The sequence below is a fragment of the Lampetra planeri genome, chromosome 42 (genome assembly GCF_965212315.1).
Source record: "Lampetra planeri chromosome 42, kcLamPlan1.2.h2, whole genome shotgun sequence".
Taxonomy (NCBI): Eukaryota; Metazoa; Chordata; class Hyperoartia; order Petromyzontiformes; family Petromyzontidae; genus Lampetra; species Lampetra planeri.
The window spans coordinates 9,938,973-9,957,872 of record NC_136148.1 but is presented as its reverse complement, the minus strand read 5'-3'; the positions used below and the strand labels follow the sequence as shown (position 1 = coordinate 9,957,872).

The window sequence follows — 18,900 nt, the reverse complement described above, 5'->3', positions numbered from 1 at the left end:
TAATGAGGGAGTACACCAAAGCGGTTTAATGAGGGATTTAAAGATGGGGTTCAGCAAAAGAGTTAAACTTGGAGGTAAAAATTTTGGCTCTCATGAGGTGGATTTAAGGTGGGTTTTACAAGGAGGTTTAATTTGTTTACTGAGGTTTGCCAAGGAGCCCAACCCAGAAAACATTTGATGAAAATAAGTTGCGAAAGGTCAGGAGGTAAGGATGGATGTATGGGAAGGGCTGCGCCTCTCGGCTGGGAATGGGCAGGAACGGAGCATTATTCGGTGGGGTGTTCATCTCGAGGTCACACATGTGCGTGTCTCCTTCTACCCTTCCACCTTTCCCCTCCCCCATATAACTCCTCACTTGGGTGGGGCAGTGAGCCAAATTCTTCCCCTTCATAGGGAGGGCCCTGTTGCGCCGAACTCGGGTTGCCTGTCCCCCCTCTCCCCCCGTTTTTCGAATGGCGTATTGTAACAGGCTCGTGTTGCGTTACAATAAAAACATGTAAAAAATGATTTGCAAAAATGTATTTCTAAAATTGAATCTCTGGTGGTTTACCTCTTTCTCTGGATGTCAAAACGAATCATTAGTATACAGTAAAACCTTGTTATTTCGGTATTTTATCATTCGTAATTGTGGATAATTCGGCACGGCTGCGCATTCGACATATATAAAGTACTAGCAGGAAGTACCCGGCGTTGCCCGGGTCTTAAAAATATTTCAAAACTACTCTTAAAAATGTAACAGCAGTGCATATTGACTGTGGTGGTACCTGCTATGATTACAGCAGTGCATACTGTGGTGCTACCTGCTTTCACTGCAGCAGTGCATACTGTGGTGGTACCTGCCATGATTACATCAGTGCATATTGACTGTGGTGGTACCTGCTATGATTTAAAAACTATTATGAATAATATTGGTCGCGAAAACCTACGTGTTAAATTGACTAACCTCTATGGGGAGGATACTTTTCTCAAAACTAGAAAATTGGAGAAGCTCTGCATCAAGCGGATGAAATTAATATCGTCACTGGCGTTCCTCAAAAGGTGCAGAGATTCGAAGGTAATACCAAACGCAGTTAAAATAATACATCACATAAAGTCTGTTAAAGCTAATCAAATACTACACAAAGCTAGCGAATTATTATTCATAGAGAGAATACAACACAACAGGGGTGAATTGTCTTACATTTCAGAATCTCTAAGGCTGTTGCACTTGGATATAAGCAATAGTGTATCTATGCATTATTGGAATATAATCGATACTATAACACAACACCCGACGGAGCCGGGGGGGGGCGACGGAGCCAGGGAAGGGGCCGACGGAGCCGGGGGGGGTGGGGCGACGGAGCCGAGGGGGGGCCGACAGAGCCGGGGGGGGGGCGATGAAGCCAGGGGTGGGGCCGACCCATTCACTCATCATACACAGGTTCACTCATCGTGCGCTGGCACTCGCACATCATACACTAACTCACACTGCCGCTGACTCGCTCACACATCATCCACTGACTCACTCATCATACGCTGACTCGCACATCATACACTCACTCACGCTGCCGCCGACTCACTCACACATCATACACTGGGAGTGTCGTGCTGCCAGCTATCGCTGCAGGTTTTGTTGTACGTGTTATGTATATCGTTTATTCTTAATTTTTTTATCACAGTTCAAATGATTACTGTTGTTAAATTGTTTTTATAGCTTTATTTTGGTAATTCAAAAACATATGGTTCATCTAAATTGTCTTATGGTTGTTGTTGTTGGCTTGCACCACATTGTGATTTTTGCACACAGCGTTTGAATACGTTTTTAAGGAATATTTTCTGGTTTATTCTATGATGTTTCTGTTGCGCGTTCTCGCTTTGGCATGTTCTGTGTTCATATTTTGTTTGTTGCGGCTGCCCCCGGCTCAAGAGCCGCATGGCTCACAGGGCTATACCTAATAAATGAAACTTGAAACTACTGTGGTGGTACCTGCTATGATTACAGCAGTGCATACTGACTGTGGTGGTACCTGCTATGATTACATCAGTGCATACTGTGGTGATACCTGCTATGATTATAGCAGTGCATATTGACTGTGGTGGTACCTGCTATGATTTAAAAACTATTATGAATAATATTGGTCGCGAAACCCTACGTGTTAAATTGACTAACCTCTATGGGGAGGATACTTTTCTCAAAAGTAGAAAATTGGAGAAGCTCTGCATCCAGCGGATGAAATTAATATCGTCACTGGCGTTCCTCAAAAGGTGCAGAGATTCGAAGGTAATACCAAACGCAGTTAAAATAATACATCACATAAAGTCTGTTAAAGCTAATCAAATACTACACAAAGCTAGCGAATTATTATTCATAGAGAGAATACAACACAACAGGGGTGAATTGTCTTACATTTCAGAATCTCTAAGGCTGTTGCACTTAGATAAAAGCAATAGTGTATCTATGCATTATTGGAATATAATCGATACTATAACACAACAACCGACGGAGCCGGGGGGGGGGGGGCGACGGAGCCAGGGAGGTGGCCGACGGAGCCGGGGGGGAATGGGGCGACGGAGCCGGGGGGGGGGGGCGATGAAGCCAGGGGGGGGGGGGGCCGACCCATTCACTCATCATACACAGGTTCACTCATCGTGCGCTGGCACTCGCACATCATACACTAACTCACACTGCCGCTGACTCGCTCACACATCATCCACTGACTCACTCATCATACGCTGACTCGCACATCATACACTCACTCACGCTGCCGACTCACTCACACATCATACACTGGGAGTGTCGTGCTGCCAGCTATCGCTGCAGGTTTTGTCGTACGTGTTATGTATATCGTTTATTCTTAAATTTTTAATCACAGTTCCTATGATTACTGTTTTTAAATTGTTTTTATAGCTTTATTTTGGTAATTCAAGAACATATGGTTCATCTAAATTGTCTTATGGTTGTTGTTGTTGGCTTGCACCACATTGTGATTTTTGCACACAGCGTTTGAATACGTTTTTTAGGAATATTTTCTGGTTTATTCTATGATGTTGCTGTTGCGCGTTCTCGCTTTGGCATGTTCTGTGTTCATATTTTGTTTGTTGCGGCTGCCCCCGGCTCAAGAGCCACATGGCTCACAGGGCTATACCAAATAAATGAAACTTGAAACTACTGTGGTGGTACCTGCTATGATTACAGCAGTGCATACTGTGATGGTACCTGCTATGATTACAGCAGTGCATACTGACTGTGGTGGTACCTATGATTACAGCAGTCCATACTGTGGTGGTACCTGCTTTCACTGCAGCAGTGCATACTGTGGTGGTACCTGCTATGATTAAAGCAGTGCATACTGACTGTGGTACCTGCTATTATTACAGCAGTGCATACTGACAGTGGTAGTACCTGCTATGATTACAGCAGTGCATAGCGACTGTGGTGGTACCTGCTATCACTACAGTAGTACATGCTTACTCTATAGCAGTATTTATCGACTCTATAGCACAAAGTACTCACCTGACAGAGTGGCATGGTGAGGCCTAGTCCCGTGCGGTGATACCTGCTATGATTACAGCAGTGAATACTGACTGTGGTGGTACCTGCTATGATTACAGCAGTGCATACCGACTGTGGTGGTACCTGCTACATCTAGCGACTGTATAGTAGTGTAATAAAGGACTCGATCCTGGGTCTGTCTCCGTTGTCCTTTATTTGGGTTCTTACACTTGTCCCACACGGCCCTCGCTCAGAGGCTCCCCCGCTTGGCAGCTCGACCTCTGCCTTCACTCCCGTAGCCTTTCGCGCTCCTGCAGCTCCGCTGCAGGTCCCCCTTGTGCAGCCCTCCGGCTGCTCTCACAGCAGCTCCACCGCTGCTCCCCGTTCCTCCGTGCTCGGTCACCGCTGGCTGGCGGTGCCGAGTCTTACCGTGTGTGGCGATCTCGCCACTCTCCAACCTCAGCCCTGCGTTGCCTCTGTGGCGATCTCGCCACTCTCTGTCTCTATCCCCAACTCTCTCTTCCACCCCGCTGGCTGGCGCCGTCATGAGCCCCTCAGCCACCAGGCTGAGGCACGGCGACCACCCAACGTGTTCTCCACTCTTCACTCCCCCGACTGACCCAGATGTCTTCCTGTCTCCCCGCTATAACATCTCCCCCCACGTGACCCTGACTCCTCCCTTTCGGATCGTCACATCCGACCCGCCCATTTACGCCCGCATTACAGTAGTAATAACTGCAAGCATCGAGGTGAGGGAGACATCACACAGTGAAGATTTTTATAGCATTTCTAACGCGAAAGAAAATGTTCCCCCCCCCACCAAAGGCGCGTGAGTTGGTATGGTCATGCGCGCGTGATAAATAAATAAATGATCTACTGCCTATAGTGCTAGCATCTAGCGACTGTGTATATTAGTAACTGCACGCATCGTGGTGGGGTGGGACATGACACAGTGAATAATTTACGTCAGCGTATAGTGTATTTTATAGCATTTTTAACGCGAAAGAAAATGTCCCCCTCACTCCCACCAAAGGCGGGCGACTTGGCATGGGCCGTTCCCCCCACCAAAGGCGCGTGAGTTGGTATGGTCGTGCAAGCGCCATAAATACATAATTGTAAAGCGCACAAAAATCACACTAAATCGCTAATTAAACTAATTAAAATTTGAGGGATGTGAAAAAGGAATAGCACTTGCTGATCGCGGGGCTTACGGCATGGTAACTGGCTATTTTCTTTTTACGCAAACCCCACCGTTGGAGAGCCAAGCGAGCGACCACACACAAACCCAAACACAAACCCACAATTTTTTACTTTTATATAAATGGAAGAAGTAATTCTCCACGAGCCAAAATGTCGACCAAAATAATTATTCAGTCTAGTGGAGGCGCGCATGTTGAGCGTTAGTGCAGACCTTTTGCTTTGGACTTTACCTTGTTTATGCACTCTGTGCAAGCCAACCTTCTCAGAAATGTTGTCCACACCTACATCAAGAAGTAATAGAAAGGGACTGAAGTATAAATCCCTTAGTCTGCTAAACAAATCCAAAGTTTCGGATATAATTGATGCAGATGTGTCAATGCGTATGGTGTGTGAAAGGTTTGGAGAATAAAAAAAATAATATATATATAATATATATATAGAGGCACTGGGGAGTACCATTGTACATAATTTAGAATATTGGATAATTCGGCAAGGCCAGAGCCCCATATGTCGAATTAACAATGGTTTACTGTAAATCCCTTGGCTTGGCGGTAGACCTCGTATGCGCACTCACCGATCTCGTGCTGCAGCATCCCCTCGAGCCAGTGCTCACGCGCCGCTGCCGTGTTGATGCATAGCGTGGGGCGGCCGTTCTGCACTGTCATGGAGGCACGCGACAGCAGGTCGTCGTGCAGGCTCACCACCACCTACAGCAGCCAGAACCACACAGTGGGTCAGAGCTTCAACCACACCACCACCTACAACAGCCAGCGCCATGCAGTGGGTGAGAGCAACAACTACGCCACCACCTACACCACTCAACAACACGCGGTGGATGAGAGCCACAAACAAACTCATTACCTTTCGATTTAAAGCTTTCGTAACTGCAGGGATTCATCTTCTTGGTTCTTTCGGTAAAGTCACGTAGAATGGAAATAATAAAATAATAAAAATAAAACATAATAAAATAATTCTCACGACGTTTCGGCCACAACGCAAGTAGCCGTCCTCAGGTGGAGAACAGGTCTGTCGAGGAGACAAAGTCTGAATGACAAGCCCCAGGCTTGGAGCGACTATTTCAGCTGGGATGGAGGGGCGAAGAGCGCCTTAACAAAATAATTTGCATATCAAGATGAATTTAGCATATTTATGGGAAATGCAGATATGCGATTAGTACTACTTGTGAAATGCGTAGGAGGTTTGGCGAGGGGTTTAAAGTCATTATGCCCGTGCATTATGCAGGATTAGCAGCATCAAAGGGAGGGGATAGGGGTGGCATTAATAAAGGGAAGGAGTGTTAATAGTATGTAGCTGCAGTAACTAAACCACCACGTAAACAACTAAAGTATAAACTACATAGTATCATCAGTATACTAAATATACTCTTCAATAAGCTGCAGGGAATGGATTCTTTGCTCCGCTGCAAGTCTCCCTCACTACTCTCCCATTGATATATTTCGTTGCTTCCTCTTAGTATCTTTTACATGACGGTCAATGGTACAGTGTAAAGCGGATTGTATAATAGTATAAAATTGTAATGCTTAATACAATGTACAAAGAAACATATAGTATCGTAATTGTATAGTGAATATACAGCAGTGTGATATACATTAGGGTGGGTAGAATAATACAAAGTGGTGTATAGCAATACAGTATATAATTTAATGTTGGGTTTGTCTATGGCAGTATATAGTACGGTGTAGACTCGTGTGATGTAAGAGAATAAAGTTTAGATGGTAGCATATTATATTTTTTGCGACATAGAATTGTAATGTATTACTTACTGTTAGTAACTCAGCTTATTGTAGAGTATATTTAGTATACTGATGATACTATGTAGTTTATACTTTAGTTGTTTACGTGGTGGTTTAGTTACTGCAGCTACATACTATTAACACTCCTTCCCTTTATTAATGCCACCCCTATCCCCTCCCTTTGATGCTGCTAATCCTGCATAATGCACGGGCATAATGACTTTCAACCCCTCGCAAAACCTCCTACGCATTTCACAAGTAGTACTAATCACATATCTGCATTTGCCATAAATATGCTAAATTCCTCTTGATATGCAAATTCTTTTGTCAAGGCGCTCTTCGCCCCTCCATCCCAGCTTAAATAGTCGCTCCAAGCCTGGTGCTTATCATTCAGACTCGTCTCCTCGACAGACCTGTTCTCCACCTGAGGACGGCTACTTGCGTTGTGGCCGAAACGTCGTGAGAATTATTTATTATGTTTTATTTTTATTATTTTATTATTTCCATTCTACGTGACTTTACCGAAAGAACCAAGAAGATAAACTCATTACCGCCTACACCACGTGGTGGGTGACAGCTTCAACCACACCACCTATACCACTCAACACCACGCAGTAGGTGGGAGCTACACCACACCTTCAGCTACACCACTCAACACCACGTGGTAGGTGAGATGTATAACCATACTACCACCTACATCACTCAACACCACGTCGGTGGGTGAGTGGTATAACCACACCACCTACACCACTCAGCATTGTCATGGGCGACAGCTTCAACCACACCACCACCTACACCACTCAACATCATGTGATGGGTGTGAGCTTCAATCAGTCACCACGACCTGCACCACACAGTATCACAATGAGATTCAAAACCATGCACTCATTACCACCATCACCCAGCATTATGTCAATACTAGAGGTGAGACTTGTAGCCATACACCAAGCATGATATCAATACTCTTTGGTTCTTTCGGTAAAGTCACGTAGGTATAAAATCAATTAAATCACGACATTTCGTGCGCAACATAAGTGTAATGTGAGGTTATATCCGGGTCGTTGACAGATTACAACTCGTCACGACGAATGGCTCTGCCGGTCCTGGTTCATAGCCAATGGGGGGAAGCCTAGGGGCGTGGCCCTGACGTAATGGAAAGGTGACAACTAGTTGTAAAGGATTGGTTCTGCTGGCTTGAGCCACAGCCAATGGGGAGACGAGTCAGGGGCGTGGTCTCGGGAGCCTCTGGAATATTCCATAGAGGCTAACCAGGATTGGTGGAAACGTATCACGTGACCTGGGTATGAAATAGGGGTGGAGACGTACGACACGTGGTCAGAACGGGAACGAACAGAGGAAGGGGGCCACGCGGGAGCGGGGCTCCGGGTTGCCACGTGGCAGTGTGTCTCTCTCTCTATTTGTCCCTCTCACGCTGCCTGTCAGCAGCGTGAAGGGAAGCTGTAATGCAAAGTTGAATAAAAGACCGGATTCCAGAAGTCGCCTCAACGAGCTTTATTACACAAGCGTCCATCATCAGGTGGGAAAGCATGGTCTGCTGCTGAGGAAGACTGTTTTAAAACAGTCTGCCTCAGCTTGTGTTGCGCCCGAAACGTCGTGATTTATTTTATTTTATACCTATGTTGAGTAGTTCCGACGGACGTACTCGTAGACGGAGGTAAGTTAAGGGCTTCCGCCAGGGTTTATTAAAGCTTATCAATATTACACAGGGTACACAACTCCCAGGGGCTAGGGGTCCTACTCTGAGTCCGGGTCCCTGCCGGCTAGCTCCGGTCTCTCTCTCTCGTGTCGGATCGTGGACTCTGCCGACTCCACCGACCGGAGAGAGAAGCACCTCTATCGGCTACCACCGGCTTCTCCCCAGACTCCCTATTCGATCCCTCTCTCTACCCCTGGTTCCCTCTTCACCCTGTTTACTTTCCCCGTTCCCACAGTGACCCCGCTTACGTCACGGGGTATCCCTTAAGTACCCTAGGAGACGTGACGTCATGTGCACTGTCCAGCGCGCGTGACCCCACGTCCCGTGACGTCATCGCACTGGACAGCGCACACGACGCCACTACTCTCCCCTACTCCTCTACATCACCCCCCCCCCCCCGTGAAAAAAAAACAGCCGACCCGGCTGCAATCACCCCACACCGGACCGAAGACCGAACAATCATGAGTGCGTGTGCCTGAAGGTAAAACCGGCTGCTAGACAACTCAACCTTAGGGCAGCACGGCCCCTCAAGCAGAACAGCAACAACCACAACAACAAAAAAACAAAAGAAATAGAGCCCGAAGGTCTCATCCGCCGGATAGCGCCGAATGGGTGCCAGGGGCTGGGCCCGCTGAACGGCCATCAGGGCCGTCACCGGAGCCGCATCCCCCTCGAGCGGGTATACGCTGCTGGCCCGCTCCCCCGTGTGGCGTCCGCTACCCGTGCAGGTGGCCCATCAGCGGGCAATAGGCCGACCGCCGTGGCCTCCGGTGACTGGGGGGTCTCTGTCGGCCTCACTCGGGAGGGGCCTGGGGGCACACACACACCTCCGTCAACGAGACCCGGCCGGTCAGGCACGCTGGATACATCACATCAGCCGGCCGCTCCGGAATTGGGGGTGGATCCCCCAGGGTAGATGGAACATAACGTTTGAGCCGGGACGGGTGCACTATTCACTGCTGGCGACCGAACCGAATCCGGACGCATTGCGGCCGGCGGACCTCCTCAACCTCCACGGGGCCCTGCCAAGGGCGATGCAATTTGGCCGATGTGCCAACGAGGACCTGGGGACAATGCAGCCACGCTTTTTGACCCACTACCCACGGGAGGCCAGCTGCCTGGTGTTTGGGCAGCCGCTCATTAGCCGCCTGCCGGCTGGCGGAATTCTCGGCAGCAGCCTGTCGCGCCTTGCGCAGCCGGTCAAGCGCGACCTTCAAAGGTGCCGGCACCGCCGACTCCTTCCTGGAGAAGCCAACGTCCATTTGGACGTGCACCGGGGGCTCCGGTTCCCTACCGTACATCAAATAAAAAGGCGAAAATCCCGTGGAGGCATGAGGGGCCAACCAATACGCCGCCAAGACCCCCGGGACAAACAGGTCCCAGTCTGACTGGGACGTGTTCACCTGGTGGCACAGCATGGACGTAAGGGTGCGGTTCAAGCGCTCTACCATCCCGTCTGACTGGGGGTGGTAGGGCGAAGTGCGGATTTTCTTGGTGTCATAGAGGTCACACACCTCCTTGAGCAACCTAGACGAGAAATTCCGCCCCTGGTCAGTCAACAATTGTTCCGGCGCGCCCTTGTCAAACACGTACCCCTGGACGAAGGCCTCGGTGATAGAAGAGGCCGACTGATCGACCAAAGGCCATGCCATGGGCCAACGTGTGAGGTACTCAACGCCCACCAAGAGGTATTTGTGGCCCCGTTGGGATGCAGGGAATGGCCCCAAAATGTCGAGCGCCACAAGCTCATTAACGCGAGAAACCCGGGTGGACTGCAGCGGGGCCCGGTCCCGGACAACTGGGCCCTTCCTCCGCACGCAGTCGTGGCAACCCTTCAAAATCAGTGCCACGTTACCCTCAACACCCGGCCAGTAATAGTCCCGCTTAAGGGTCAATAAGGTCTTGTGGTAGCCAAGGTGCATAAGCTTCTCGTGAATGGCTCGGGTTAATTTACCACACAGGCTAGTGGGCACAACCACACAAAAGCGTTCCAATTGGGCATCCCAACGCATGAGGAGTCCGTCATGCACGGCGATCGCCGGGGCAGCCGACGAAGTTGAGCTCCGGGCCTTACGCCCGACGCGGTGCCGTAGCTTCAGCAGAGAGGAATCCTCCATCTGCAAGCTGGACCATACCTCCCGGGGGAGTCCAAGGCCGAAATCCGCGGGCCCCGCCGCACCTGTAGGGGTGGCCGCCTCGGCCGACGTGACCAACTGGGCCGCAACGTCCCCTGGAGCCTTGCAACGGCTAGAGCCCAGGGCGCAAGCACACCCGCCGCCTGCCGGCAATCGGGATAAACCGTCCGCATTTCCATGCTGTGTCCCCTTCCTGTGGATTACATCAAAGGGGTAATCCTGGAGCACTTCGAGCCAGCGAGACAGCGGACCCGAGGGCTGACTAATCCTCAGCGAATATTGCAGGGCCGCGTGGTCAGTTCGGACCGTAAACAGCCTACCGTACAAATAGGGTCTATACAACTGAACAAAATAAACTATGGCCAAAAGCTCCCTCCGGGTCACACAATATCGCTGTTCCGTCGGGAACAGAACGCGACTGCCATAGGCTACCACCCTCTCAACCCCGTCGACCACCTGGGCCAGGACAGCCCCAATTCCCGTGTCGCTGGCATCCGTATCGAGCAGGAAGGGTTTCGAAAAATCTTGGTACCCCAAGGGCGGCGCGTCCGCCAAGGCCGTGCGAAACGCCGCAAAAGCCGCCTCCTCCTCCGCGCCCCAGCGAAACCTTTGGCCTTTGGCGGAAAGGGCGTGCAGTGGCTTCGCAATTGTCGCAAAATCGAGGACAAACCGGCGATAGTACGATGCGAAGCCAACGAAGCTACGCACCTCCGCAACAGATGTGGGAGTCTGCCATGTCCGGACACAAGCCGTTTTATCCGGGTCCGTGGCGATACCTGACGCGCTAACAATGTGTCCCAAATACTTCACCGATGGTTGTAGCAAGTGGCATTTCTGGGGTTGAATTTCAAGCCAGCAGCACACACTTTGACGAACACCGCCTCAAGGCGATGCAAGTGCTCGCCAAACGTACGGCCAAAAACAATAACGTCATCCAAGTAGATTAGACAAGACTCCCACTGCAGCCCTGCCAAGACCATCTCCATGAGACGCTGGAAGGTGGCCGGGGCCGAATGGAGACCCATAGGAAGCCGATTGAACTCGAACAACCCCTGGGGCGTGCGGAACGCTGTCTTGGGTCTAGAGGCCTCATCCAGTGGCAATTGCCAGAAGCCGGAGAGCAAATCTAAAGTCGAAAAGAACCGCGCACCCGAGAGGGCGTCCAGGGAATCATCCATGCGAGGCAATGGATATGCATCAGCCACCGAGATCTTGTTCAATCTACGGAAATCGACGCAGAACCGGAGACTCCCGTCCCGTTTCTTGACTAGCACAATGGGGGCACCCCAAGGGCTAGTAGATGGGAAGATGATGTCCGCCGCCAACATTTCGTCGACAGCCGAGCGGACATGATCTTTTTCCGCTGGGCTAAAGCGGTGGGAATTAAGTCGAATAGGGGCCGCGTCGCCCGTGTCTATGTGGTGGTCCAAAAGAGTAGTGCGACCCAGATCAAACTTACTTTGGCTGAACACATCGGTGAACCGCTCGATGAGGTCGCGGAGTTGCCGACGTTCCCCGGAGGACAACGAGGCATTCTCGTCGCACAATGTGGCGATCCATGATGCGTCGAGGTCCCCCGTGCGCATCATGCCCGCCACGACCCCTCCATCCGGGGCAGCGCTCTCGGGTGGAAGAGCCGGGGTCGCGTGCGCCAGGACGGCGCCGGCCGGGACTACGACCGGCACGGGTCCCGAATTGAGGACCTGCAAAAAAAGGTCCTGGCCCCCCGACACGGCTGTCAAGGCGCCAACCAACCCCTTCATCCTTGAAAAGTAGCTTGACGGGGACAGGATACCCGTCTCCGTGGAGCCCATTTCGAGCGGTTTGCGCAACCTAAGGGGTAGCAGGATTTGTGACGCCGGCGGTACGGTCACCGGCGCTTTATTCAAGGCCCGTACACCGGCGACCAAGGGAGACAGGATGGTAGGCGATTGTAGGAATTGCAGCCGCCTCCCTAACGGCATTTCCACACAGCCCTGGTCAACGAAAATTCGGATGGGCATCCTAGACAAAACGTCGGTCCCCAAGAGGCATGGCACTGCCAAGGTCCTGGAGACCAAAATAGGCCCGGCCAACTCAATCTCGTCAACCCGAACCGACGCTACGTGGCCCAAGATGCCCAAACTGCCGCCGTTCACGACGACACAAGCCCCGCGAACCGGCCTTAACGGACCCACGCTGCGGGGTAGCAGCCCGAAAATGGCTTCAGAAATAATGGTGGCCGACGCCCCCGTATCCACCAGGAGGCGAACGTGCACCCCTTGCACATGTCCTGCCACCGCTGAGGAGCTGGCAGTTGCCGCCACCATCCGATGCGCAAGCGCATCCCAGTGGCGGGTCTGTCTGGGCCATTGAGGGGGTGATGACGATGGTGCACCCGACCCTTCGAGGACAACCCCATGACGATGGGCCCTAGCCCCGCTAGATGCATGAGGTGAAGGGAGCGGCCGCGCAGATGATGCGTCGCGACTCGCCTGGGGCCCTGGACCCGATGCCAACGAGGGTCCGGGAGAAGGTGGAGCCCCTTTTCCAAAGGCCCCCGGGGCATTCCAGCAGCCCCGCTCAATGTGGCTCCGATGACCACAGCGGAAGCAGGCCACTGTGGCCGCCTCCTGCGGACGGGAAGGTACCGGCCGCCACCGCTGCTCCGGATGGCGACCACCCGCCCCCCTTCCTCGACGATCGGACATCGCCAGGGCCGCGAGGGTGTCCACCCCCTGAGAGGCGGCCCCCCCCGTCCGGCGCCGGGGGACCCCCGCACACGCCGCCATCCGAGGCTGTTGTCGGAGGGAGAGGTGCGCCTGAATGTTTTCGGCGACTGCCAAGGATGTGATCTGCCGATCATTGTTGATCGACAGAGCAATTCCTAGCTCCCTTGCCAGGTCAAGCAGCTTCCCCAAGGCCATAGAATCAAGTGCCCTGCCGTACAGGTGAGGGTATGCAGCCTGCGCCAGGGCCAGGAGCGAGCAGCGGAAGGCCAGCGGCAGTTCCCCCTCCTCCCGCCGCCGCAGCGAAAACTTTAGCTGCGTGCAGGATGGCGGCTCAAAAACGTTGGCCATTTGGATATAGGCCACCGGGAGCGTAGCCCGATTGGCCGGATGGATGGACTTGAAGGACTGCAGAGCCCTCTCGTCCAAGCAGGTCGGAAGCGCAGGCAGGTCGAACCGGTCCTGGAAGGCCGACCAGTCGCCCCCTTTCGCGACAAACGGCGCAACGTCGGGTAACCGGCACAGCCATTGGCCGCGTGGCGCCGCGAGGTGTGGAAGCCAAGCGGCACCTGTGGGCCACCCGGCGGACGCGAGGTGGTGCGGTGGTGGCAGCGTTGCGGCACCCGTGGGCCACGCCGAAGACGCGGAAAGGTGCGGTGGTGCTGCGGCCCCCGCGGGCCATGCCCCGGGCGCGGCGAAGTGCGGCAGAGTTGCGGCCCCCATGGGCCACGCCGTAGGCGCAGCGAAGTGCGGCAGAGTTGCGGCCCCATAGGCCACACCGTAGACGCAGCGAAGTGCGGTAGAGTTGCGGCCCCCATGGGCCACGCCATAGACGCAGCGAGGTGTGAAGGCGCCTCCGCTTTCGCGACCCACCTGTCAGCGGCGGCGTACGAAGCCTCCCGTGACGCGGCGAGGGACCACGGTGTTGCAGCCTCCACGGGCCACGCCGAAGACGCGGCGGTATAATTCGGGCCTGCAGCGGCCCCCGCGGCCCATCCCGCCGGCGCAGCGAGGTGCGGGACAGCGGCCGTAGCTGCGGAAACCTCCGGCGACGCGGCGAGGGGCGGCGGCATTGCGGCCTCCCCGGGCTACACTGTAGTCACAGCAGTGTAACACGGAGCCAGTGGCCGGCCCCGTGAGCGCGGCGACGGGCGGAGCCGCGGCAGCACCCGCGGCCCATTCCGGCGGCACGGCGATGTACGGGGCAGCGGCGACTGCCGCTGCAGCGGCTGCCGCTGCCCACCCCGGCGGCGCGTACTTACCCGGGGCCCCCCCGGCGGGCGCAGCTTGATGTGGAGCCGCGTCGTCGCCGGCGGCTGGTCCCGCAGGAACGGCGTGCCGAGAAACTCCGGCCACGCCGGTGGAGAGACCCGGCGTCGCGGTCGCCATGGCAGCCATGGCGCCGACTTGCGGCGTCGCAGCAACAATGGCCGCCGCCCGCCGCGTCGCAGCCGTAGCAGCGGCCGCATACGGCTCCCGAGCCAACATGGCCGCCGCGGACTGCGTCGCAGCCAACATGGCGGCCATTTCCGGTGGAGCGACCACCGGGAAAACGGCGGCGGTTTCAACGATGGGGGTTGACGGTTGCTCCCGTCCCGAGTGCGGGCCGGTTGGCTGCGTCCGCGCCTCCACTTCGGCCAACCTAACGGTGAGCTGCCCCACCGCCTGCAGGACCTGCTGCAGCAGGGCTGCGGGGACGCTCTCCGTCTCTGGCGGCGGTGGTGAGCTGGCACTCCCGGCTGCCGACTCCTCCCGCTCCGGCCCGCTCGTCTCCATGGGGACCGTCACCGGGGTCCCGGGCTCCGGGGTCGCTGCTGGAGCCTCCTCTCCGCCTTCGGCACCCTCCAAGTCATGTGCCGGTGGGTTCTTACGCCGTGCCCCCGCTTTAGACATTGTGGCGACGGTGTCAACTACTGACACCAGTTGTTGAGTAGTTCCGACAGACGTACTCGTAGACGGAGGTAAGTTAAGGGCTTCCGCCAGGGTTTATTAAAGCTTATCAATATTACACAGGATATACAACTCCCAGGGGCTAGGGGTCCTACTCTGAGTCCGGGTCCCTGCCGGCTAGCTTCGGTCTCTCTCTCTCGTGTCGGATCGTGGACTCTGCCGACTCCACCGACCGGAGAGAGAAGCACCTCTATCGGCTACCACCGGCTTCTCCCCAGACTCCCTATTCGATCCCTCTCTCTACCCCTGGTTCCCTCTTCACCCTGTTTACTTTCCCCGTTCCCACAGTGACCCCGCTTACGTCACGGGGTATCCCTTAAGTACCCTAGGAGACGTGACGTCATGTGCACTGTCCAGCGCGCGTGACCCCACGTCCCGTGACGTCATCGCACTGGACAGTGCACACGATGCGACTACTCTCCCCTACTCCTCTACACCTACGTGACTTTACCGAAAGAACCAAAGAGTATGGATTCCTGCAGTCACGAAAGCTTCAAATCAAGATGATATCAATACTAGAGGTGAGATTTGTAACCATACACCCAACACGATGCAAATTCTAGAGGCGAGACTTATAACCAGACACCCAGCACCACCTATGCTGCCCAATACTGCAGGAGAGAGGCATAATCATTATGTCCCATAAATCAGTTTATTTACAAAATAATAAACTTAATTTGTCTGAGTCATCAGGCACAGCATTTACTAGGGTAATCATTGTAGTCAAATAAGGGCTCATTTCCACTTGAAGAAAGCGGGACCTATGGGATTGATGATAAGCTATCTAAGGCTTGTTATTTCTGTTGTAAGGCGGCGTTAGTGAAGACATGGGGAGGTGTTTACCGCTCCCGCTGTATTTGCAGTTACTTTCTCCACTGAGACCCAGCCTCTTGCACCTCACTGCTGTTTTCTTGGCTGCTGCACGCAGAAGGGGAAACACGCTTCCAGCCAAAACACGCCGAGGGTTCACGTCGCAAAGCAGCCCCACCTCGCCGAGGCAGCCCTCCTTCTCCATGTAGGTGCGCACGTGAGCCCAGATGCGGCGAGGGGACAGCACGTCGCCCCCCATGTCCTGCTCAAAGTGTTCGTAGCTGCCATACCGGCTCAGTGTCCGCTCCAGGATGCTCACAGCCTGGGCAGGAAAGACAAGGTGAGAAAATGTAGCCATGCCCCTTAACATTGCCATGTTCCTATGAGTAAAATATTACCACGACCATAAAAAGAGCCCAAGCAAACACTAAACATAACCTTTAAATATAGCCTACCTATAACTTTACCCCTCGCAATAATCCTCATCCTATAAATGACCATAACACCAACAACCCTAATCCGAAAACAAAACTTGGCAATAGCCCAAATCCTCATAGACCTTAATCTTAGAACTCTAAACTGAAACCGACACTCGTCCTAAAACAGTCAAACAGCACCTAACTCGAAAACAGGCCTTTACCTCAACCCTTAACGTAAACCCAAATACGAACACAAACCCTAGCACAAATCGTAACACAAGCGCTTGACCTTAACCATGAAACAAACCCTCAAACAGCTCTGACGGAAGCCCTCTGAGTATGCCAAACATTCTCGTGATGCCGCACAGTGCACCCCGACCTGCAGAAGGAAGTGGCGCAATGGTGCATGGTCGCTAACGTTGCGAACTAAGTGAACGCGAATGTTGGACCTCTCGTGAACCCCCCCAGGAGCTACCCCTTGCCCCTACCTGTGGCAGGAAGCAGTTCGACGGAACAGCATAGCGCGCAAGCAGCACAGGATCGGCAGGGTTCGCGTACTCGAAACGCGGGTTGTATGCGAAGCCGGCGCGCACGAAGCGCCCACGTTCGCGCTGCACATTGCGTGGTTTGATGGCGGCGAGAAGGCAGGGCGGGCGTGCCGACACACCACGGCAGAGCCCCAAATCCAGTCCGCGCCCTGCCCCGGGAAAAACGTGGGGAGAGAGAAGCCGAAGATGTGGCACTGGAGGTCATGGTCTCATGGTCACAATGTTAACGCTCGTTGGTGCGTTGCTTAGTTAGCACACCATGCTATAAATCGAGCAACTGGAGCTGGATTCATATCTGTTGAGTTTGGGAGTGACCAACAGAAGAGGCGCAGATCCAATAGTGGAGAAACTGATAAGGGGGTGATATTTGAGAGAAGGGGACTGAGTTGATGGGGAAGATAACCCTGCCTGCAGGAGGGGCTATCCTCTAGTTAACCATAATTATGCAGCGTTAACATTATGGACAAGAACCCATGATATTTTTTGAAAAAATTGTTGGCCATGTATGCTGATGTCATGGTCCTACTTTGCCAAATAACTTGCAAATTACTTAACTGCGTAATACAAAAGAGCAGTCTCGCCCCCACTTGCAGGCTGGAGCTGCCGTTCCCTTTGTGCCACACGAGAAACAGCTGCCACAGGTCCCTCTTGACTAGACTACTGCAGAGTACCTCGAGACATCCTGTATGGGAGATGTGGTAGAAATATTAAGTGGTGGTGGTGATGATGATGAGTGGTACGTGATGGGACAGCTCACAGCGCTGGAGGAGATGTGGAAGGTGCCGGAACTCGTCCTGGGCTCCGTCTCCCGTGAGGTCGTGCTGCGTGCTGCCCACCGGCCTCTGGGAAAGGTCCAGGCTTCTCCCCGCCACACGCAGGTCGCCCACAACGTGCCTTTTGCCTACCACAGGTGACCCTACCACAGGCATACCCACTGTCCGATCCGGCAGTGACCTGCTCGTCACCTGTAGCTATAAACATAGCAGAGCAGAGCAGAGGCAGGGATGGCGGTTCCCAAGTTAGCCTGGCTTGATCGGTTCTGACAAGGTGAGACACCCACCGGCATAGAGGAGCTCTTGGAGATGCTTCATGACAAGCAAGTCCACTTTTCATCGGGAATCCTTAAGAGGGGAGTAGGAGGTGGTGGCGCAGACGGAATAGGCCGGCCTGAGAAGAGCGGGGAGGGCAATGGCATGCAGAGACCACAGTGGCGGCGCGGCCCATGGCCAGGGGCGCTCATCGGCGGCGATGTCATGACCGGGCCCCTCGGCTTCCTCACTGGCCTCAAGGGGTGGCTGCCATCGGCTTCACGAGCGGAATGATCATCCAGAAACGGAAGGAGCGGCTGGACCACCTCATTCTAAAACCAGATTGGGGCTCTGCAAGCCTCTCCTCAGTGTGCCTGGTAAGGAGGTAAGGAGGTGATGTTGAATAATCCTTGCAAGGACCTTTCCTGGCACACTAAGGAGGGAGGTGCCTGTGTAACTGTTACATTATGTGCTTTATCTTGACTTAAAGCTTTCGTGACTGCAGTAATTCATACTCTTTGGGTCTATTAGATCTCTTAACAGACTTCGAGACAAGAAGGCTCATCTGATCGAGTCGCTCACTTTTCTGAAGAGATGCCGTGACACCAAGGTAATACTGATCGCCTTTAAACTCACATATGCTGCTGTCACTTCTCCTAATGCTAAACGGATCTTGTTTAGGGTCGGCCTAGCCCTGGTCTCAGAGAGAACAAGATTGCTCCGATTTGAACTAGAACATTTAGACAAGACTCTCTTGCAATCACACTTAGCATTGACAGAAAAAAGTGTCTACATCTGAATGGGACCATGTAGATAACATGACAGCCTCTTCAGCCACCTCAATGTCAGCTAAATGCAAAGAGAACCTGATTGCCAAGTTCAGCCTCCTGTCTAGGAAGAAGCCAGATCCACACGAATGAAAGTTAGACGTTGACAAGATTGTTATCAATCAGAGTAACAGCCCAATTTCCAACAGCCTAAAATCGGTACTAGCTAAAGGGTTGAATTCGCAGTCACCCCTAAACACATCCCAGTTGATGATTTCATTGCCCAGGTCGACGTAGCCACTAAGGGTTTGGGACACATTCCTGCAGATGTGGCAAGATCATAAATCGCTGCAATTATCAAAAACGCTAAGAAACCTTTTAGCAACATCAGC

General features: G+C 53.2%; 1 protein-coding gene across 3 annotated transcripts in view; it reads right to left on the bottom strand.

The window, feature by feature from the left end:
* The window catches only part of LOC144732393 (putative tyrosine carboxypeptidase MATCAP2), a 43,563-nt gene that overhangs the window by 12,585 nt on the left and 12,078 nt on the right, over positions 1–18,900 (bottom strand). For 2 of the 3 annotated variants that reach the window (XM_078613909.1, XM_078613910.1), the window contains 4 exons: positions 17,471–17,684; positions 16,654–16,862; positions 15,925–16,068; positions 5,247–5,379 (listed from right to left, as the gene is read on the bottom strand). In XM_078613909.1, the coding sequence (XP_078470035.1) occupies positions 5,247–5,379; positions 15,925–16,068; positions 16,654–16,862; positions 17,471–17,684 (700 nt within the window). The remainder of the gene's footprint in view (positions 1–5,246; positions 5,380–15,924; positions 16,069–16,653; positions 16,863–17,470; positions 17,685–18,900) is intronic. The other variant, XM_078613911.1, reaches the window with a different exon arrangement.